Source organism: Pangasianodon hypophthalmus, chromosome 28 (genome assembly GCF_027358585.1).
Source record: "Pangasianodon hypophthalmus isolate fPanHyp1 chromosome 28, fPanHyp1.pri, whole genome shotgun sequence".
In the NCBI taxonomy this organism is placed as follows: domain Eukaryota; kingdom Metazoa; phylum Chordata; class Actinopteri; order Siluriformes; family Pangasiidae; genus Pangasianodon; species Pangasianodon hypophthalmus.
In genome coordinates, this window is record NC_069737.1 from 846,535 (window position 1) to 868,548 (window position 22,014).

The following is a 22,014-nucleotide window of genomic DNA, read 5'->3' on the forward strand; positions in this document are numbered from 1 at the left end:
TAAATAAACACAAAAGGAAATAAACACAAACGTTTAAAAGACTCCAAAAACAGCAGGTAAAGGAGAAAGATTTAAGTTTAATTTATAAGTTAAAGTACAAATAAAGTGTATTATTGGTCCTAATAAAATTGACCTTAAAGTACAAGAAACAATGATCACATAAAAAAAGAGTATTATTTTCTAACAGAGATAAAGATTTTTTATAATTCCGTATTTAATTTCTGTCTTTGCTGCAAAACTGATGTTCGAGGCAGGACGCAGTTTCCTCTTTACCTGTTTATAAGGCCTCACAGGTGACAGGTAACTCACAGGTGACAGAACAACGTTTGGCAGACAAACATGGAAATAAGGACTGAACGGAGAATTTGCATTTGAAAGTTATTTTAAAATATTCGAGTGCATCAACGCTGCATAAATTTACTGCATAATGAATTGAAAGACAGAGGAACACAGTTTAACTAATTGGCAACTTAATTCACATAAAAAGGCTGCAAATAAATAAAATAAGTCAGATATCAGTCAGTATATAGTGCAAATGCTGCTACTCATGACAAAAAAAAAAAAAGCTAGTTATTGAGCAAAAAATGTTTTTTTTTCAGTTTACGGTCACCGTTAGAGATCGTTATACAAACAGTAATTCTAGTAGATATTGGTTTTTTGTTTTGTTTTCATTTATACCCTTATTAAAAGTTTAGCTGTTAAAGTAACACTGCTTTTACATTTGAGGAAAATCTTTTGGCTTGCTAAATCACAGTATCCTTAAAATGGCAGAAACGCTGTCTTTATGTGAGTTTTAGTTTTTGCAGGTTCTGTAATAATCAGCAGCTTGAACTGAAATCTCGGCTTTCTCTGACCTCCGCTGCGTTTGTGAAGGAATCTAAAGAAAGAATAAAACAATACTGTACCTGACTCACTCACCTGATCCTCTCTACACCTCAGAAACCTGCGCACGATTCCAATAAATGAGATTCTCCCAGTGATTTAAAATAAAAAAAAAATACCGTTTGATCTATTTGATGGACGTGATCTTTCTCTTTCTTATCGACGAACTCTGAACACAGAGCTTTATCTAAAGAGTGAGGTCGAAGGTACGAGCAGTGGAAGGAAGCTCTATGAGGTTTGGCACTGTACCCCTCCTCCTGGATGAAAGTCCTCCTCGTCGTCATCGACGTAATGGTGACGTCGTCGCTCTTGGCTCAGGTCACAGTCCTCGAGGTCGGCGTAGATGTAGAGGTCATCGTCCATGCTCTCGGGATCGCTTTTCTCTCGTGTGGAAGGGAAGTACTGCTCCAGCTGCTTCAGCTTGTCCACAGGGAGGAAGTTCGCCTTGGGGAAGACCACCTGCAGAAAGGAAAACGATTCAATTCATCGTTTTATACGTTCGTGTTCACACCATGTGTTTGTATCGAATAAAAGGTGAAAATTAGCATGAACTTTACTGCTGACACGTAAAACTAATCTGAAATAATGTTTAAGAAACGGACTTTTCACTCAAAACATCTGACAACAATAACAACAACAACAACGTCTTTACATTGGAATTTTATTTAGTATTTATTATTTAAACGTCCAACGTTGACAAAAATCTCCGAAAATGACAAAAAAGTTATCATCAGTTATCTAATGACTCAAAAACATAACTGGAAAAAAAAAATTATATGAAGTATGATGTGTGTGTATATAATATAGCTCTCTCTCTATGATTTGGAGGGATGTCCCAATACTTTTGGCAATATAGTGTGTATACACACACACACACACACACACACACACACACACACACACACACACACACACACACACACATTGCCAAAAATATTGGGACACCCCTCCAAATTTTCCCGGAGGGGTGTCCCACAAAAAAATTATTAGTTATCTAATGACTCAAAAATGGAACCGGGAAAAAAAAATGGTATATAAAGTACAGAGTGTGTGTGTGTGTGTGTGTATACGGATTTTCCCAAAAAAAAAAAAAAAAAATATACTAAAAAAATATCTTGTGAAAACGAGATATCATAGGCGTTGTAGAAATACAATAATTTTTTTTAGTTAATTATCGTGTGCTTTCTTGTTTTCTATCATTAAAAAAATCGTGTGAAATGACAAATTTTTGTGGGGAAGTGAAATTTTAATATATACACGTATTCTTTCCTGAAGCCTCAAAGGAAATTTTGAGGAAATATGAAAAGAAACAGGTGAAGAAAAATAGAAAATATCAGACGAGTACAACAGGAAACAAATGACTAAACATCCTGCAGTCGTTGTCTTTAGCTGGAAGAGTAGATGAACAGACGAAGATAGATAGATAGACAGAGAGATAGATAGATAGATAGATAGAGAGAGAGAGAGAGAGAGAGAGAGATAGATAGATAGACATTATTAATCTCAGAAAGAAAGTCACAGATTATAGCAATAGAAAATATTTAAATATACGTTTTTTTTTAGTTCACTCCGCAATCTTTTTTTTTTTTTACATGATTGTTAAGGAATTTTTTTTGAAATATTTTTGAAATTTTATACGAACACAGAATGAGGCTGAATCCCAAATGGCTTCCTATTCATTATATACGCTCCCTACACTGCGTATAACGGCATAATATACAGGTGACACAGAGTCAGCCATGGGGGGGGGGGACGACACTTTACATTCAAAACTAAAAGACGTAGAAGAAGAAAAAGAGAAAAAGGTCTATGATATAAATATCTAATATTTCAGCATTAATCAGCTGGATTTATTCAGAGATTTTCTCTTTGTTTTTACAGTCAGTCAGTAAGTTCAGTAAATCTGTTTACCTTCATCGAGAAACGTTAGAATTTATAATACGTAAATATTAAAGGTGTAAGAATCTGAATTAGAAACGTGTTTGTGTTACTCACGTTAAAGAGGATGACGAGTCTGCCTTTCTCAAACGGGCGACGGTGCAGAGGCATCCCCTCATTCAGCACACACTTCTTATCACCTGGCCTGATCAACTCACCTGCTCGAGACACCACAGAGCATTCAGCGAGAACGTTACAGCTTTACACACCTGTATGTAAGAACACTGACCTGAGTGTGAGGTGATGAGTTTACACACCTGTATGCAAGAACACTGACCTGAGTGTGAGGTGTGAGTTTACACACCTGTATGTAAGAACACTGACCTGCGTGTGAGGTGATGAGTTTACACACCTGTATGTAAAAACACTGACCTGCGTGTGAGGTGGTGAGTTTACACACCTGTATGTAAGAACACTGACCTGAGTGTGAGGTGTGAGTTTACACACCTGTATGTAAAAACACTGACCTGCGTGTGAGGTGATGAGTTTACACACCTGTATGTAAGAACACTGACCTGCGTGTGAGGTGGTGAGTTTACACACCTGTATGTAAGAACACTAACCTGCGTGTGAGGTCATGAGTTTACACACCTGTATGTAAGAACACTCACCTGAGTGTGAGGTGGTGAGTTTACACACCTGTATGTAAGAACACTGACCTGCGTGTGAGGTGATGAGTTTACACACCTGTATGTAAGAACACTCACCTGAGTGTGAGGTGATGAGTTTACACACCTGTATGTAAGAACACTGACCTGAGTGTGAGGTGATGAGTTTACACACCTGTATGTAAGAACACTGACCTGCGTGTGAGGTGTGAGTTTACACACCTGTATGTAAGAACACTGACCTGCGTGTGAGGTGGTGAGTTTACACACCTGTATGTAAGAACACTAACCTGCGTGTGAGGTGATGAGTTTACACACCTGTATGTAAGAACACTAACCTGCGTGTGAGGTGATGAGTTTACACACCTGTATGTAAGAACACTAACCTGCGTGTGAGGTGATGAGTTTACACACCTGTATGTAAGAACACTGACCTGCGTGTGAGGTGATGAGTTTACACACCTGTATGTAAGAACACTGACCTGCGTGTGAGGTGATGAGTTTACACACCTGTATGTAAGAACACTAACCTGCGTGTGAGGTGATGAGTTTACACACCTGTATGTAAGAACACTAACCTGAGTGTGAGGTGGTGAGTTTACACACCTGTATGTAAGAACACTGACCTGCGTGTGAGGTGTGAGTTTACACACCTGTATGTAAGAACACTGACCTGCGTGTGAGGTGGTGAGTTTACACACCTGTATGTAAGAACACTAACCTGCGTGTGAGGTGATGAGTTTACACACCTGTATGTAAGAACACTAACCTGCGTGTGAGGTGTGAGTTTACACACCTGTATGTAAGAACACTAACCTGCGTGTGAGGTGATGAGTTTACACACCTGTATGTAAGAACACTAACCTGAGTGTGAGGTGGTGAGTTTACACACCTGTATGTAAGAACACTGACCTGCGTGTGAGGTGATGAGTTTACACACCTGTATGTAAGAACACTGACCTGAGTGTGAGGTGGTGAGTTTACACACCTGTATGTAAGAACACTGACCTGCGTGTGAGGTGGTGAGTTTACACACCTGTATGTAAGAACACTGACCTGAGTGTGAGGTGGTGAGTTTACACACCTGTATGTAAGAACACTAACCTGCGTGTGAGGTGATGAGTTTACACACCTGTATGTAAGAACACTGACCTGCGTGTGAGGTGTGAGTTTACACACCTGTATGTAAGAACACTGACCTGAGTGTGAGGTGATGAGTTTACACACCTGTATGTAAGAACACTAACCTGCGTGTGAGGTGTGAGTTTACACACCTGTATGTAAGAACACTGACCTGCGTGTGAGGTGGTGAGTTTACACACCTGTATGTAAGAACACTGACCTGCGTGTGAGGTGATGAGTTTACACACCTGTATGTAAGAACACTGACCTGCGTGTGAGGTGATGAGTTTACACACCTGTATGTAAGAACACTGACCTGAGTGTGAGGTGTGAGTTTACACACCTGTATGTAAGAACACTAACCTGCGTGTGAGGTGTGAGTTTACACACCTGTATGTAAGAACACTGACCTGAGTGTGAGGTGATGAGTTTACACACCTGTATGTAAGAACACTGACCTGCGTGTGAGGTGATGAGTTTACACACCTGTATGTAAGAACACTAACCTGCGTGTGAGGTGATGAGTTTACACACCTGTATGTAAGAACACTGACCTGCGTGTGAGGTCATGAGTTTACACACCTGTATGTAAGAACACTGACCTGCGTGTGAGGTGTGAGTTTACACACCTGTATGTAAGAACACTGACCTGAGTGTGAGGTGTGAGTTTACACACCTGTATGTAAGAACACTAACCTGCGTGTGAGGTGATGAGTTTACACACCTGTATGTAAGAACACTGACCTGCGTGTGAGGTGTGAGTTTACACACCTGTATGTAAGAACACTGACCTGAGTGTGAGGTGATGAGTTTACACACCTGTATGTAAGAACACTGACCTGAGTGTGAGGTGATGAGTTTACACACCTGTATGTAAGAACACTGACCTGAGTGTGAGGTGATGAGTTTACACACCTGTATGTAAGAACACTGACCTGCGTGTGAGGTGTGAGTTTACACACCTGTATGTAAGAACACTGACCTGCGTGTGAGGTGATGAGTTTACACACCTGTATGTAAGAACACTCACCTGGGTGTGAGGTGATGAGCAGAGTTCTGTTGTCCAGCGTTCGGACGGGTTTCTGGAAGCCACACAGCGACTCTACGAGCTGAACTTCCATGGTCATGATCAGATCCATGGCCTGTCTGTGGGAAAATATAATTTACGTTACAGGAGACTTTAAATAACTTTAAATAATAAATAAAAACACGTCGTGTTCCGTTAAGAGCAGGTTAAGGTGTGTGTGTGTGTGTGTGTGTGTGAGAGTGTGTGTGAGTGTGTGTGTGTGTGTGAACCTCGTGAAGACGGGATGTGCCTTCTGCTCTAAGACGATAATGATGTCACCAGGTTCTAGTCCCGGTTCCTGGTCTCCTTCCCCGTGGAACACAATCTTCTGTCCATCTTTCATACCTGATTAACACACCTGCGTGTCAGAGAACCTCCTTCACATTATACCTGTTTACTCCCGTTAGCTCCGCCCCTCCTCACCTTTATCGACGTGCACCTCCAGGATCTTTTTCTGGCGCAGGATTTTGCGCCCGGCGCAGGCTTTGCAGCGGTCGCGGTGGCTCAGGCGCTGGCCCTGACCTCTGCAGCTTCCACAGACGGTGGAGATCTGCTGCACCATGCCGGGGAGCAACTGATGCAGCCTCACCTGGACACCTGTCCCCCTGCAGGACGGACACACCTCCACCGCACCTTTACGCCCCCCGCGGCCTGAGAAACACAACACGCCAGAGCGCCGATGAGTTCCGGATTCTGATTGGTTGATTCATTTTCGATAGGTTTATTTATAAATTAATGCGCTCGTTCTAATACGTTATCGTTTCTATAGTAACAGCTCAATCACAGGGACTTGTACTTGAAATAAGGAGATGTTTATGCAACAGTTATGGAAGGAGTCTCCAGTGTCAGCGCTTTGTAACAGTCAGAGGTAAAGCTGTAACCGTAAGTTTTCCGACATCTTCAGGACAGAGGAGTTTACGCTTCTTTGCGGTTTCTCGTTAACGTGCGTAACAAGCTGCGATTTGATTTTTTTTGCTTTATGAAGTTGAAGAGAGAGAAAAAAAAAAGACTGGTGAAGGAAAGAGTGTTTATAGCTGCTATAACGTCAGTGAGAACTTATTTCATGAATGTTAAATCTAACTATAAACACATTAAACTATGAAGTTTTGATTTTTAATAAATAAAACTGATAAATGCTGGTAAATTGCTGTGGTGTAAGAGGAATAAAACACTCAGGGATGGAAATCAGCCTCTTTTTCAGAAAAAAAAGAAAGATGTTTTTAGATGATCGTTTACCTTCACATCTCTCACAGATGATGTTTTTCTGTACAGCCAGTTTCCTGGTGGCTCCGTTGTACAAGTCCTCCAAAGACACGGTCAGCTGGTGCACGATGTTCTTCCCTGAGAAGATAACATACTATGATCAGATCCTTCAGACATTCGCTACAGCTATACGCCGCTGTTTTTACGCTAATCTCTATTCAGAAATTTGGAGAAGTTTCTCCGCACTGAGAAAAGAACAGAACAGCTGAGAAACTCTGAGGGAAAATAAATAAAAAGGTATTTGTATATAAATGAATCTGTACGTGTGTAGAATCGCACGAACGCCACAAAACCTTCAGCAGAGTGTAAAGTAACCGGAACTACTTATCATTAATAAAATTCCCTTCTTTCACATCTGCAGCTTTCATTTTGGGTTTTATAGTCACAACTTTTAAACATTTAATGACTTTCATTCTAAGTGAATCAGGATTTTTTGTATAGAAATATATTCTTTTCCACTAGAGAAACAGAAGAAAATAAAAACTCTGTGAGTCAGTTATAAGATTATAAACACAGCACATTAGGGGGAAAAAAAATAAAAATAAACTCCAGGATGAATCCTGCCGGGAAATAAAACGTAGATTTTTTTTTAGAAAATATTTGAATAAAAATGTTTTTCATAAACAAACACTAATCTTTGTTCTGTTAAACGTTCAACTGCGTAAAAGCTCAGAGCAGAAGAAGGTTGTTTTTCCAACGTGGGAACTTCATGAGTGTGTTATTGCGTCAGTCTGTAAAACACGAGATACGCGAGAGGCGCGATCTGATTTGTTGAGAGAGAGATTTGATATCTGTGATTTGATAGAGAGATTTGTTGGTGTATTTTCTTTCTTTAAAACAGGAAGTCAGAGCGGAAGCGTGTCTGATTGTTTTCAGGACGTTCAGCATTAACGTGAGGAGGCGATGTACCTCTCCTCTCTCGGCGCATTCGACCTCCTCCTCCGAAGAACATGTCGAAGATGTCCATGGGGGAGCTGAAGCCTCCTCCTCCTCCTCCTCCTCCATTCCCACCCTCCTTAATGGCCGCCTCTCCTCCTCGGTCGTACACTTCTCTCTTCTGTGCGTCGGACAGCACCTCGTACGCCTGAGAGATCTGTTTAAACTGGAGAGACAGGAACCGCTCACCGTGACGTAACAAACCAACACCGCCCACTTCCTGTTACCTCTCAACGCTAAATTAATGAAAAATAACCACAAATATGATTTAAACACATTTTATCATCATCACACACACCTTTAGGATGACGGTGCAACATTAACGCCAACACTGTATACAAGACTACACCAGGTAAAAATAAATCTAGTACTTGAACGTATGCGAATCTTAACGATTGACTAATGAATATTAATGAGCGCATGATGAATATTAATATCACAAACTACAAGAAAGAAAGTGATATCTGTGTCTTTGTCAAGCAAAGAAAAACACAAAGGGGCTAAAAATCATTATTTTTTTTTTTTTAAATCATCATATTTATTTACGAATGGTAACTTTTTTCTATTCCTACACTTCCGGTTGTCTCAAACATCCGCCATCCTTAACGGAGGAATAATTTATACAGTGAACCACAAATATGTTCCTGTTCACTTTATACGCTCACTACATAGTGTATAATCTGTGCATGATCTCCAATAAAACACCGTCTGAGATTCAGACACAGAAAAATAAATAAAAAGCAAATAAAAATTATGCAATGCAAAAGTGATAAAAAATAAAATACGGCAGCGACAGTTCACTAAATGAAACTTAAAGCACCGAATCTTCACGTTCTTATCTTTATCATTTATAAACATTATCTTAAGAACATATAATGAAAATATTATAAAATGATGACATTGTATAGCGGCTTAAAATGATAAAATGTCTAAAAGTGGTCAGAATTAATAAATTCACACAGCAGGCTACAGAAAGAGAAAATGGAGACACATTAATACGAATAAAGAACAGATTTCTAATCACATCACAGCGTTTACAGTAAAAATCACATCTGACGAGTCGCTCACCTTCTCCCCCTCGGCCGGGTTTTTGTCTGGATGGTATTTCAAGGCCAGTTTGCGATAAGCTTTCTTCAGCTCTTCAGGACTGGCTCTGGGCTTCACTCCCAGGACGTCATAAAAACCCGTCTCCTTCACCATGATGGCCGCGGACAAGATTAAACTGGAGAGAGAAAGAAACGTAAGAAATGTAGTTACTAAAACACACAACAGATGATAATTCAGATTCAGTCAGATTCATTTTACTGCATTATGTTTTGAGAGAAAAGAAAAGTAACAAGTCTCTCTATTTTACGCTTTATTTACATTTCTGAAACAAGACGACAATCCAAACAACGCAAAATCGACTAACAGGAAGTCGAGGAAACCTGATCAGAAGAACGCAGTGTATATGTAACTCACTTTCTGTGCTTGAAACAAGGTTTTAAAGGTACAATAGTCAGCAGGTGACTGTCCGAGTGCACTTGTTAGCATGCTAACTCCAGCCCAGGTGTGTCCTGTCTTTTCTGGAAAGCGCAGGTGTGTGTGTGTGTGTGTGTGTGTGTGTGCAGGTTTTCAGTCCAACCAAGCAGAAGCCACACCTGAGTCCACTGAAAGCCGAGATCCACTGATTAGACAGGTGGAATCAGGTGTGGCTCCTGCTTGATTGGAATGAAAACCTGGCTCTTTGTGGATAAAGCTGCATTCACGCCATGTCATAATTAACGTAATTACGAGATTACGACTCGTACAAAGCGTTCACGTCCTCGTAGGACTCGTAATTACAACACTTGACCGCTGCAACGACATGCAGAAACACTCAAAATGGTGGCGGCTTCAGCAGTAAAATGTAATATCGAAATTATCTCGTAATATTTCTGTGTAATAATTCTGATGCGTTTTCTGTCTTCTTCAATATTTAGCGATGGAATAAAATCGTAATTTAATGTTGTAATTACGTATTTTGCAGCTCATCATCTCACACGGATTCATTCTGGCTTACAGAAACGCATAATTCCGAGTCTGAGGGCGTGAACAGCTCCGAGTAGAACGTCCTGGTTCTCATCTAGTAATTACGGTAATTCCGACAAGTGAAGTGAAGTGACTTGTGACATGGCGTGAACGCGGCGTGAGATCGGACGCCCTCGCTCCAGCAGAACAACATAAAAGTTTTAGGGGCCAATACTTTAATTTAGCTGAAAAATTGATAAAACGTCAAATTGTGTCGAAAACACAAACAGTCCTGTCGCTTGGCTTTACACCCCATGTAGTGAACACATGTAGTGAACAATCGCGTGTTAGTGTGTCAGTGCAAGGAACGAGGAAATGTGGGATTTCTTACACTTTCTGAATAAAAAGTGATATAACATCAGTCAGGTTAAGGCTGAATATTACAACCAAGAGGCTCAGAATACTTTAGAGGATGTGGAAGAGGAGGATGTGTTAGTTAATAGATTATAAACTTATTTAAATCACATTCAGAAAAGAAATGTAAACTTCTGTTATGTGATGAGAAAGGAGCATCTGAGGGTGTGAAAACTTTTGCACTCCAAGGTATAGATCTCTTGGTATTTGCATCTCAGTATGAGGCCTGTTCTTTAATCGTGTTAAATCAAATGTTTGAAAGAAACATCATATTGGATGAACTGTAAAATATTTATAGTGTAATTTAGTTAAGATGTGAATATTGTGTAGTTATTTCCCCAGAGCTCAGTGCAGTGAAAGCTAAAACTCACATCAGATTTTTATCAAATATCACTCACAATATGTCTAGAACTAGAACTGATACGAATCAGAACCATCTCTGTTTTACATTTTTGTAGTTAAACACTGGAAAAAATAAAAATAATCATCCATATTTTGAATAAAAAGACATGCTTGCTGCCTTAACCAAGCTCACGCGCTAAATCACCAGATTAGCAAAACACGTTAACTAGCTAGCTACTTCAAAATAAAATCACCTTAACTACAACTGTGTACATCATTACCACTTTCTTTTACAATATTCATAATTCCCCTTACTGTGTGATGTAGTAAAGGCTCTTTTCTCATCGAAATAGGTTTCTTCTGTTTAACACTCACACACCAACGTCTGGAATATTCTCTACACAGAGGATTTCCTAATGCTCGATACCGGGGACACAATGCGCATGCGCAGTTAACCTGACCGGAAAGAGGCCAAACACGTCAACGGAGCTGCCATCTTGGAGAGGAAAACGATCCCGTTGATTTAAAACATATTTAGAACGTCATTGAGATTTTTTTTTTTTTTTTTTTACAAAAAATACAGAAACATTGTGTAGCTCTTGTAAATAAGAATCACTGACAGCATAAAACAATAGAATAAAAATCACTTTTCGTAGGTGAAATATGTTTTTTCCCCCTTGATGAGGGACCTTAATCAAGAGTAAAGGCAGGGTAAAGTTACATTTTTATTACTGTATAATTTTTAACATGACTTCAGATCTTGTTTTTTTATCATTTGTTTTCAACCATATCTACATATAGGGTATTTAGTTTTTATTTTACAAAAAAATTAGGCTAATAGAAATATTGACATTGAAAATATTTATATTTGCACAAAATATGATATGCACAAAATGATGAAATGTGGAGCAAGGCACATTTTGTGAAAATTGGTTGAACATAAAGTGAGTTACAGCCGAGTTTATCAGTGTAGAGAAGCATCTCTGCATAGACCTGCGTTGATTTTACGATCCAATCTTGACCTTTCCAATATGGCGGAAGCGTTGCCGTATAGCTAGTTGACAACAACCAATATGGCGTCGATTATTTTCTCATAATACACCTCGCTTTATTCTTTTTATATATATTTTTTACTGGATTATTGTGTTTTCCTCTAGTATTGGGGTGTGTATGTACTTATGAAAACTTATTCGTTTATGTTTTAAAGTAAATTTTAAACTTTGTTTTTGTCTGGATGAATAAGAGTGATATTTTTGCATGTATTTACTTCAGACAAACCGGACAGAAAGATGAACAGCCTTGAAAAATGGATGTATATCGACGATTACACGCGTTTAATCATTTTTTAAACGTGAGGAGAAAGGAAGAAAAGTGCGACTCCGGTGGGACTCGAACCCACAACCTTTGAATCACTGCTCCAGTGTTTGACTAGAAGTCCAATGCGCTATCCATTGCGCCACGGAGCCACCTGTTGATCCCACCAGGAATTGCTCATATGAACCTACAACAGCAACGCGTTAATGTTATGAGAGTTACTTCCACCAAAAAACGAGTTCTTATAAATAACAGAAATCCAAATTATATCCTCTCACACAAATCTACCATTAATGAAACTTTAAAAACAGAATGAAATGTTCGCGAAATTCACTTCAGTCCAATCTGGCAACCCGTAACCGTTACTGATGAGTGATGCGCGCCCTCTGGCGGCCACACAGCGTCACTGCAGCGTCATTTAAAAGTGGTTATTATTTTAAATAAACTGAATTTCACAGCAAAATAAACATTTTATAGCGATAATTAACATTTTATAGCGCCAGGAATTTTATCTAATTTGTCATATTATACTGACACAACTAATCTGGCCACTTTGATAGCTTTATAATCGCTTTTATGTTTGCGAGCATGGGATTAATTTTATTCTTTTAATTTTATTTTTATTCTCTTCATATGTAAATAAAGCAAAACTATATTAAATAGAAGTGAAATGGATTTGCTCTAATGATTTTCAGGGAATTATGCTCCTATAGTCAATATGAAGCCCGGATAGCTCAGTCGGTAGAGCATCAGACTTTTAATCTGAGGGTCCAGGGTTCAAGTCCCTGTTCGGGCGACTGCATCTTTTTCTCCTACGAATATTTTCACACTCACATTTGAACACTAAATTAAACACCAAACTAGTTAAAGAGATCCGGTGTGTTTTAAAATACACCGCCTTTCCTTTTATACATTCACAGATTCTACACTTAAAAAGTTTCCTCATGGTCTTCAAGCATCTTGATCACTTTCTGACAGGAAAAAACCAAAATAAATAAAATACATCATTTAAATAAGAGAACCCGCTTAAAAAAAAACAAACAAAAAAAAAAAACAATATAATAGAGACCATGACAGAAATTCTAATGGTTTCCACTACAAATACCATTACAAACCATCAGCTAACCATTAAAGCCATTAAAACCATTACCGGTCCTTAATGGTATCCATTAGACATAACATGCCACCAACAGAAGGCAACAGATTACCAGTAGAGACCCACAGGGAACATTACAGCTTCCATTAAAACCAATACAATTCCCATTATAACCATTGAAACCATTACAAATGGTTCTATGAGGGTTTCTACTGTTTTGTTTTTTTCCCAGCATGGAGTTGGCCGTAATCACACGCTAAAGCACTCTGGAGATGTTCTAAAAGAAACATAACGGGAAATAAAGCTCAACAAGGACCAAGCCTCTCTCACACACCTCCTCATAAACCTCCACTGATCAACACAATCACTTTCACATAGAGTTTTTCACTCACTTGTATAAGGAATTAAAAGTTAACAGCTTTACAGTGGCTTAATTTGTGTAAAAATGGTGACATTTAAACCCCAAATTTCTCTCATTTTTCTAAGAGTAACTCCTTTTTACTAACAAAACACCCCATAAACTCAGTATCAGCACTTCTGGTTGCAAGGTCGATGTTTTGTTAGGCTACGTGACATTTCAGAATGTCTGACTACAAAATTCTGTTATAAACATTTGCTTTAAAATGTTTCATTTAACATTTATTTATTTATTATGGAGTTATATTGTTGTTTTGTTTTGTTTTGAGTGTTACAGTGGTGATGGACAACCGAGCAGCAGATGTTTAGAGCTGTACAGGGTGTGTAGGGAAACACACACACACACACACACACAAATGAGGAGGGCAGAAGGATTTCACCACAACATGGACTTTTCCTTCAACTTTACACAAGAAAACTGTAAAACTCGACTTTAGAGATTTGTTTAAACGCAGTCCAGCCTTAATTACAGCCAGAGTTTTAGATCTGCATTTAATATTTTACACTGGAATTATCATTGAACAGCTAATACCAGGGGCGGACTGGTCATCGGGAGCACAGGGACATTTCCCGGTGGCCTGCCGCCTGCCGCTGTGAAGTCGATCAGCCTGACGTGCGATAGGCTGGTACGCAACTGCGAATTAATTGACGGACCTCTCAATCTACGAATCAGGCAATCGCGGAGTGAAAATCACACCACCACATGACCCAACATCAGCGAAAAACTGCCTAATTGGCTATATCCAGAGGCAGGCTATATCTTAGAAAATCGTGCAAAAAATGGAGCGTAAATGCAAAGGAGCAGCAGAGAGGAAACGTATAAAAAGGAGAAAAGCCCTGGCCACAGATGCAGCAAGTTGCTGCAAAATCCCAGCCGTGTTCGCCAGTAAGGTAGCAGGTCGGTCAGAATTACATTTACATTATATTTACATAATCATTTGGCAGACGGACGCTTTCATCCAAAACGACTTACAATACATAAAATCTATTCTAAAAAAAATATTATATGTATATAATGATAGAAGTTTTAAAAGAACATGTTGCAACATCTTAATGACAAACTAGCACACTGTTGTGCAGATGGGGATACAGTATTTTTTAGTGCCAAATTTGACCAGAAATTTTGATTTTCCATTTCTAACCTACAATATGTCGTCTACAAAGTTTATTTATTTATTTTGAAAAGGTGACGAAGGAAGCAACAGTAGCACTAGTGCTGCAAGTGCTCCTGCTGTTGAACTAGAGGGGGTGGACAGTTCAGCTTTTGAGTCACAGCAGGAACCTTCAGGTAAAGTTTAAGCTAAGCAAAACTAAAAATGCAGGCTATACTAATATGTGCTTTTATGATTTATAAGATCATCAGTAGTAGGACTGTGATCATGGGGACATACAATTCATGGCTGCACAATTAATATAAGTATAGATTATTGAACGTGCTTATTTCATATTGCAGAGCACCTAGATGTGCAGAGAGTGAGAGAGAGAGAGATTCAGGGAAAGATGATAGAGACAGTGAAAGCCAGAGGTGGCCTGGGGTGGAGTCAAATTCCCGGCCTGATTTACTGTCCCAGTCCGCCACTGATACTCACTCTCCCCTGTCAATCACAGCGACACTAACCAATCATGGGAGTCTGTGAGCTCATGTATGTGGAAGAGGGTAGATAGCGCTTTCCTGAGTGCTCTATGCTGCTCTGTGATGTAAATAAGATAATATGAAATAAACCCTGAAAGTGCAAGAGAACACACACACACAATCACAGATACCAAACTTTTCATGGGGTGTGTTTCCTTTTTCACATATAATTGATGATAATCTGATGCAGTCTAATTCTCTTCCAATTTTCATTGTAGTGAATATTAGATGAAGCTCAAAACTCTTTAAATAAACAAACTAATTAATTAAATAAACCCCTTTAGTGTTTCCTTTCAAGTCACACTAAATGCAAATACATGAAGCTCTCACTGAAGCTCTCACTGAAGCTCTCACTGAAGCTCTCACAGCACTGCGTGACTGTGATACACAGATACAGAAGGGATGAGGATTTGTTTCCTTTTCACTCTGGTTCCTCTCAAGGTTTCTTCTGAGCTCTGAAGGTCTGGTTTCTGATATACACAGAGAGGCAGAGCTACTCACCTTTCAGGAAACGGGAAACAGGTGAGTAGCTCCGCCTCTCTGTGTATATCAGAAACCAGACCTTCAGAGCTCAGAAGAAACCTTGAGAGGAACCAGAGTGAAAAGGAAACAAATCCTCATCTGGGTGACACGGGATAGTGCGATTATAAATAATTCCCTTCTGTATCTGTGTATCACAGTCACGCAGTGCTGAGGGGGCTGCAAGAGCTTCAGTAAGAGCTTCAGTAAGAGCTTCAGTAAGAGCTTCAGGGTCACTGCGATTCAGCAGAGTTTTATCTTTAACTCTATAAAATCCAGGAGAAGTTCTCCAGGGCACACTGAGTGAGATTTGAGCGTTAGACTGTCTGAGGGAGAACGTCTCACAGCCATGTGTGAACTCCATGAGGAAGAATTAAAGAGTCTGTTTTATACAATAGAAATACTTTTAATTTCATGTTTTATCACAGGCATCGTGTTAACAACATATTTAAAAACGCAGATTATTCATCTCCAACCTTCATCGGACGCAATCACACACACACACACACACACACACACACACGACTAATAAAGTTGGGAAAAATAAGAAAATGACAGTTTTATGACGGATTAAAATAATTATGAGCCCTAATTATTATCTCTCACTCACTCTCACACTCTCTCTCACACACACACACACACACACACACACACACACACACACACACACACACACACACACACGGTGGACAGCGACTCGATGGGTGAAGTAACTTCTACCTGGACAAGGCAGTGATCCTGAAAAATAAAGAGAAAAATCACAGCAGTTATTAGATCAGACGCAGCATCTCTAACTCCTAATCAGAGAATCAGCGCACATCTGGGCACATCTGTATTACACACACATCTGCAGTGTTAGTGATGTGTATTGGGCTGTAAATGACACACACACACACACACACACACACACACACACACACACACACACACACACACACACTCACTCTTCCCTCTGAGCAGAACTCTAACGGTTCGCTGTTGTGATTACAGGCAGGTTTATATCATTTTTGATTCGAGTGTGATACAAAAACAGAACAACGCACAGCTCCGGTCACGCAAAACGTGGCAGCTGCGTAACCATGGCAACCGTCATCACGCCATTTTAACCCACGGCTCCTCAGACGACCGCGGATCCGTCACCGTACGTTACTCAGTGAGTTATGAAGACGTGTGAAGTTGATGAAGCTGCTACAGTTCGGCCAGAGTGGAGAAAAAAAAAAAAAACAAACAAAAACTAATGGCCGTATATTTAGGAGAGAAATTAACACTTTATTTAAATAAAGCAACTCATTTACATAATTTAAATGTAATTTATTTATAAATGTAAATCATCAATGCTTTGGGCAATCTTAAGGGCTGAAAATAAGTTTCCGTGTGCATCTGGAATCATAATGAGCTAACCAGCACCGGGGGAAATAAATAAACCAACAAACAAACAAATAAATTAATAAATTTAAAAATGAACACTTAAATAAATAAATAAAATTTGGTTTTTCATTACAGCAAATAAAATGTTCTAAAACTATATTTTATAAAACTGCAAAAAACAAACAAAAACAAAAACCCTCCAGTATCTTGTCTGAATTTAATTAAAATGTAAAAAAAAAAAAAAAAAAAAAATAATAATAATAATAATAAAATGTAATGTTTATTATTTTTATTTAAAATGTGATCTAACACAGTGTCACTGTTAAAACAAACATTTAAAAATATTCTGATATAAAATTTCGGCCCCATCACCCCCTGTACGTAACTCGCTTAGCATTTCAGCACGACTGAAACAGTGTGTGTGTGTGTGTGTGTGTGTGTGTGTGTGAGAGAGAGAGAGACACTCACTGTAGTTTCTCCTGCAGTTGCTCGAGCCTCTGCCGGTCGACGTAGCGAGAGAACAGAGAGAGGAGGTTGGGGGGGGTGAAGAGAGGAGGAGAGAGGGAGGAGGAGGGAACCTGTAACAGCTCCCTCGTCACCGAGAACACCAGCTCCGTCCTGACACACGAGACGAGAGCGTTACACACGGCGTACGGCGGAGGAGGCGCGCTAGCGTGATGCGCGTGATCATGTGATCGTGTGATCGTGTGATGCTGAACTCACCAGCGATTATCGTCCATGAGCTGACAGTGAGGATCGGAGCTCTGCATTCTCTCTCCCTCGCTCAGGATCAGGTACAGCAGCGTCACGCCGAACTGCAACAGCCGAGCGTTACACTCAGTCACCGCACGTCCTCTCACACTGACACTGTGTGTGTGTGTGTGTGTGTGTGTGTGTGTGTGTGTGTGTGTGTGAGAATTACTTTATTCTGCAGCACGCGGGGAAAGTGACCGTCGCCCCTCTGCAGCTCCTGCAGCAGGTCCGTGAGGGCGGAGCTCGACATCGACTGGATCACACCCGCAACCGGCTCCACCAGCCAGCACAGCACCTGCACACACACACACACACACACACACACACACTCTTACAATACATTCAACTACTATACACACACACACACACACACACTTACAATACATTCAACTACTACACACACACACACCACTTACAACATACACACACATCAACTACTACTATCAGTTATTTATTTCCACTAATGTTATGTGAAACTCAGTCACTTCATATTAACGACTTTCCAAAACTAATCTATAAATGAAAACATAAGACTAGCCCTGAGATAGGTGACACGCTGCAGTGGCTGAGCTGCATTACTGGAAGATTTAACACACGCCGCGTTTGGGAGGCGCTCTTTCAACATTTAGTCGCCATTTAGACGCGGTTACCTGATCCTGTTTGTCCTTCTTGGCCAGAGCGGGGAGATTGCGGGCGATTCCCATGACGACGGCAGCAGCTTGGGACGAAGAAAGGAAAGGGAGGAGCCTAGCGATGAGGCGTTTCCCTTTACGCACCGACATGATCATCAGACACTGCTCATCACTCACTCTACACACACACACACACACACACACACACACACGTTACTGGATAACGTTGTAAATTCCCCGCAGTAGATTATAGTAATGATTCTGATAGACAGAGATGATGTCGACTCGACTCGTCTCCTCACCTGTCGTCCCACTCTTTCTCTCGCAGCGAGTTGTAGAGCTGCAGTGTGTTGGTTTTGTGCTGCTCCAGCAGAGCTTCTCTCTCCTCCTCTGGGGTTTGGAGAAATTTCTTCTCAAAGTCCTGCACCTCCAGCAGCAGACTGTACATCTACACACACACACACACACACACACCACACAGTTAAAGGACAGGAACATCATCCACTCCAGATCCATCCTGTCCACTCACTCACTCACTCAGAAAAAGGAGCATTTTGAACGTTTCGTGCTGAAATATGAAGCCCCGCCCTTTCAGAGATCAGTGCAGTAAAAGCAGGCGTGCTATTGGACGACGACGTGACTTGCAAATTATTATTCATTATGTTGATCTAGTGAAAGGTAATTTTTGCTCACTGAAAAAAATCCAGCGTGCCTGGATGTTAACTTCACGCACAAACACGTTTTGCGTAACATACATCATCTTTATTACGGCTGTCGAATGACCTTAAAAATCACATCTGAATATTAAAATTAGCATGAAGTTTATTTTATACTGCCATACAATGAGCAACTGTTCACTGTTCATACTGTGGAAAACACAGGAAGTGAAAAGCAATTGATTATACACTGAAATCCAGAATGTTCAGAAGTTATTATTATTATGTTGTCTAGTTTTTTTATTTCATGTACTAGCGCTTTGCAGGGATTTATCATGCCAGTGAGCTGGAATTGAGACTGATACTGCCCTCTAGTGACAGGACACAGTTCCTACATCAGACAACAAGCAGCAAAGAGAAACATGTCTCTATGGACTTCTGTTAGAAGACTATATGTAAATCATGCAGTCTCAATCATTTGAATATTTAATTATGTAAATTTGAATATTTAATTATGTTTGAATTCTGCTCACCTTCTCCACAGTGTAGAGGATCTGCCGTCGCTTATTCCACACCTGCTTCTCTCTCTTCTCCTGAACAAATCCAATCACAGTGCATTAAATTCAGTTAAGAGACCAGACTTACACACACACACACACACACACACACACACACACACACACACACACACACACACAGAGATACAGAGTGAGACGTGAAGCTCTAACCTCATCATCAGAGCGACTCGTCACCACGGCATCGATCATCTTCCTCGGATTGTTCACACTGGACACGGTGAGTTTACCCAGAGAACCGGCAAACTGCACTGTACACACACACACACACACACACACACACACACACACACACACACACACACACACACACTTATTAGGATACGCTGGATGTTGTACTGATCTCTAAACATTTATATAAATGCCCACATTAAAGTCAGTGAGAGTGAGTGACACACAGATTACACCAAAACACCTCACAATTCATATTTCACTTTAAATTCCAGACTTTAGATTTAATTCGAGTCCCATAATGAGACACATACACAAGTTTCCTCTCTCTCTTTTACACTCCAAGACATGATTCTCTCCATCAGGAAAAACACTAGACTTAATGCATTTTAAAGCAAAATAAATCCACATTGGAATATTTAATCATTATAGCTGTTCTACTGCATGGAAGAAAATAAGCTCTGATGCACGAGCGCAGGTGAGAGCCCGAATGCATTAAGAGAGAACAGTGTGTGTGTGTGTGTGTGTGTGTGTGTGTGTGTGTGTGTGTGTGTGTGTGTGTGTGTGTGTGTGTGTGTGAGAATGCTTACCTGGGCGATAGGTGTGCTCGATCTTGGCCACCTGAGGAGTGATGAGTTTGGTGGTATGCTCCTTCCTGCTGCTGTCTCGGTCCCGCTCCTGACGCTTCTCCATCTTTTCATAATAATTCTAAACATTCACATTAAACACCAAAGGTTAAAGGTCAGGTCAGATCTAGAGCCCTAGAATTAGAGTGTGTGTGTGTGTGTGTGTGTGTACCTGGTAGTAGTAGTCGTCCAGGTAAGGATCAGTGCTCTGCAGCTGCATCATCTGAATGCGGGCCACCCAGTCCTTCTCCTTCTGAGTCATCAGATTACTGTAGGGGTCCCTGATCCTCCTGTCCCCTCCTCCTCCTCTCGCTCCACCACTGAGCACAGAGAGAGAGAGACAGAGAGAGAGAGAGAGAGAAAAAGAGAGAAAGGGGAGACAGAGAGAGCAGAATAGAGAAAGAGAGAGACAGATAGAGAGGGATGAGGGATGATGAGGGAGAGAGAGAGAGGGAGGGAAAGGGGGCAAGAGAGGGAGAGACAGAGAGAAGGAGAGACAGAGAGAAGGAGAGACAGAGAGAAGGAGAGACAGAGAGAAGGAGAGACAGAGAGAAGCACAAAGACACAGAGATCAAAGTCTCAGTAAACTCTAAACCTGTTCCTGGTGGGGCCTCATATTTACTTAAGTGTTGACTCAAAGCTGTCAATCAAGCCTGCTCATTAGAATACTAGGCCACGCCCATCACATTTCTGTGTAAATGTTCAGTGGATGTTTAACAGGACATCATTAATACACTGCAGTATATCGTTTATAAACACACCCTCTGCTCTGCATCCTCTGCGTGAGCATCCTGCGGTGCTGGGGGTGGAGGTGGGTGGTGTTGTGGCGGATGGGGGCGTGGCTAGATGGAGGGGCGTGGTTAGGATGAGGGCCGTGAGGGCCGTGAGGACCGACTCTAGGAGGCGGCTGCCCAAAGTAAGGCCTAAAGCCTCCAGCAGCACCAGGCAGCATGGGAGGAGCAGGACCAGGACCGCGGGGGAACGGACCCACCTGCAGGAGACGCAGGAGAGAAAGAGAGAGAGAGAGAGAGAGAGAGAGAGAGAGAGAGAGAGAGAGAGAAGGGGGGAGCATTTAGTTTTGATCTGACAAAACAAGGCATGTCTGTTACATAAAATGTGCAAGATGTAACTGATCACACAGCTTCATATCGTGACTCTGGGGGTGAGAGGTGATGGTTTTGGGAATGTTCTGTTACCTGAGAGTTGAGCAGTTGGGCTCGCTGTATCTGAGACAGGACCGGAGCGACTCCAGCGGGGAACGGAGGACGACACAGAGGAGAGTTCTGAAAGAGAAAGAAATAATGGAGAAACGGTTCTTATATTATTACACATAAAGCTTTAACTTCCAGTAACAGGGTGTAGCACAGGTAGCTTGTTCATAATTACACACAGAGAGTGAAGTTTAAACAAAGTATGTGTTTATGTGTGTGTGTTTGAGGGAGGGTGTGTGTGTGTTTGAGGGAGTGTGTGATTGTGTGTGTGTGTGTTTGAGGGAGTGTGTGTGTGTGTGTGTTTGAGGGTGTGTGTGAGGGTGTGTGTGTGTTTGAGGGAGTGTGTGAGGGTGTGTGTGTGTGACTCACGGCGATGTTCAGCAGGGTGTTGGGTGAGAGGCGCTCGGGGAAGGGAGGAGGGTAACGATGAGGAACTGGAGCTCTCACATGCACCGCAGTGGGATGGTGGATCTGAGGAGAGAG

At 40.9% G+C, this 22,014-nt stretch overlaps 2 protein-coding genes and 2 non-coding genes across 6 annotated transcripts in view; 1 reads left to right on the plus strand and 3 right to left on the minus strand.

The window, feature by feature from the left end:
- Positions 1 to 57: 57 nt before the first annotated feature.
- Positions 58 to 11,023, minus strand: dnaja1 (DnaJ heat shock protein family (Hsp40) member A1). Its single transcript, XM_034301244.2, has 9 exons — positions 10,876 to 11,023; positions 8,884 to 9,037; positions 7,789 to 7,981; positions 6,853 to 6,957; positions 6,040 to 6,267; positions 5,847 to 5,961; positions 5,581 to 5,696; positions 2,878 to 2,978; positions 58 to 1,341 (listed from the first exon to the last, which is right to left on the minus strand). The coding sequence occupies exons 2-9, from the start codon at positions 9,013 to 9,015 to the stop codon at positions 1,111 to 1,113; spliced, it is 1,221 nt and encodes a 406-aa protein (XP_034157135.1). The 5' UTR covers positions 9,016 to 9,037; positions 10,876 to 11,023; the 3' UTR covers positions 58 to 1,110.
- Positions 11,024 to 11,934: 911 nt separating this feature from the next.
- Positions 11,935 to 12,026, minus strand: trnar-ucu (transfer RNA arginine (anticodon UCU)). Its single transcript is given in 2 exon segments — positions 11,935 to 11,970; positions 11,990 to 12,026. It is a non-coding gene; the product is annotated as a tRNA-Arg (tRNA).
- Positions 12,027 to 12,597: 571 nt separating this feature from the next.
- On the plus strand, positions 12,598 to 12,670 carry trnak-uuu (transfer RNA lysine (anticodon UUU)). Its single transcript has one exon. It is a non-coding gene; the product is annotated as a tRNA-Lys (tRNA).
- A 3,254-nt stretch (positions 12,671 to 15,924) lies between these two features.
- Positions 15,925 to 22,014, minus strand: part of patl1 (PAT1 homolog 1, processing body mRNA decay factor) — a 13,710-nt gene continuing 7,620 nt past the window's right edge. For 2 of the 3 annotated variants that reach the window (XM_053231116.1, XM_053231115.1), the window contains exons 6-18: positions 21,901 to 22,002; positions 21,517 to 21,603; positions 21,082 to 21,311; positions 20,493 to 20,640; positions 20,285 to 20,402; positions 19,677 to 19,774; positions 19,482 to 19,541; positions 18,595 to 18,740; positions 18,311 to 18,470; positions 17,830 to 17,955; positions 17,631 to 17,722; positions 17,376 to 17,525; positions 15,925 to 16,277 (exon numbers count right to left, since the gene is read on the minus strand). In XM_053231116.1, the coding sequence (XP_053087091.1) occupies positions 16,256 to 16,277; positions 17,376 to 17,525; positions 17,631 to 17,722; positions 17,830 to 17,955; positions 18,311 to 18,470; positions 18,595 to 18,740; positions 19,482 to 19,541; positions 19,677 to 19,774; positions 20,285 to 20,402; positions 20,493 to 20,640; positions 21,082 to 21,311; positions 21,517 to 21,603; positions 21,901 to 22,002 (1,539 nt within the window). In that variant the 3' untranslated portion in view covers positions 15,925 to 16,255. The remainder of the gene's footprint in view (positions 16,278 to 17,375; positions 17,526 to 17,630; positions 17,723 to 17,829; positions 17,956 to 18,310; positions 18,471 to 18,594; positions 18,741 to 19,481; positions 19,542 to 19,676; positions 19,775 to 20,284; positions 20,403 to 20,492; positions 20,641 to 21,081; positions 21,312 to 21,516; positions 21,604 to 21,900; positions 22,003 to 22,014) is intronic. The other variant, XR_008301207.1, reaches the window with a different exon arrangement.

Excerpts from the sequence above, each read along its gene's own strand:
- dnaja1 (XM_034301244.2), bottom strand. The coding sequence starts at position 9,015 with ATGGTGAAGGAGACGGGTTTTTATGACGTCCTGGGAGTGAAGCCCAGA. Across the intron at positions 6,958-7,788 it reads AATGCGCCGAGAGAGGAGAG|GGAAGAACATCGTGCACCAG; the intron begins GTACATCGCCTC and ends TTATCTTCTCAG. Across the intron at positions 6,268-6,852 it reads CATCTGTGAGAGATGTGAAG|GCCGCGGGGGGCGTAAAGGT; the intron begins GTAAACGATCAT and ends TGTGTTTCTCAG.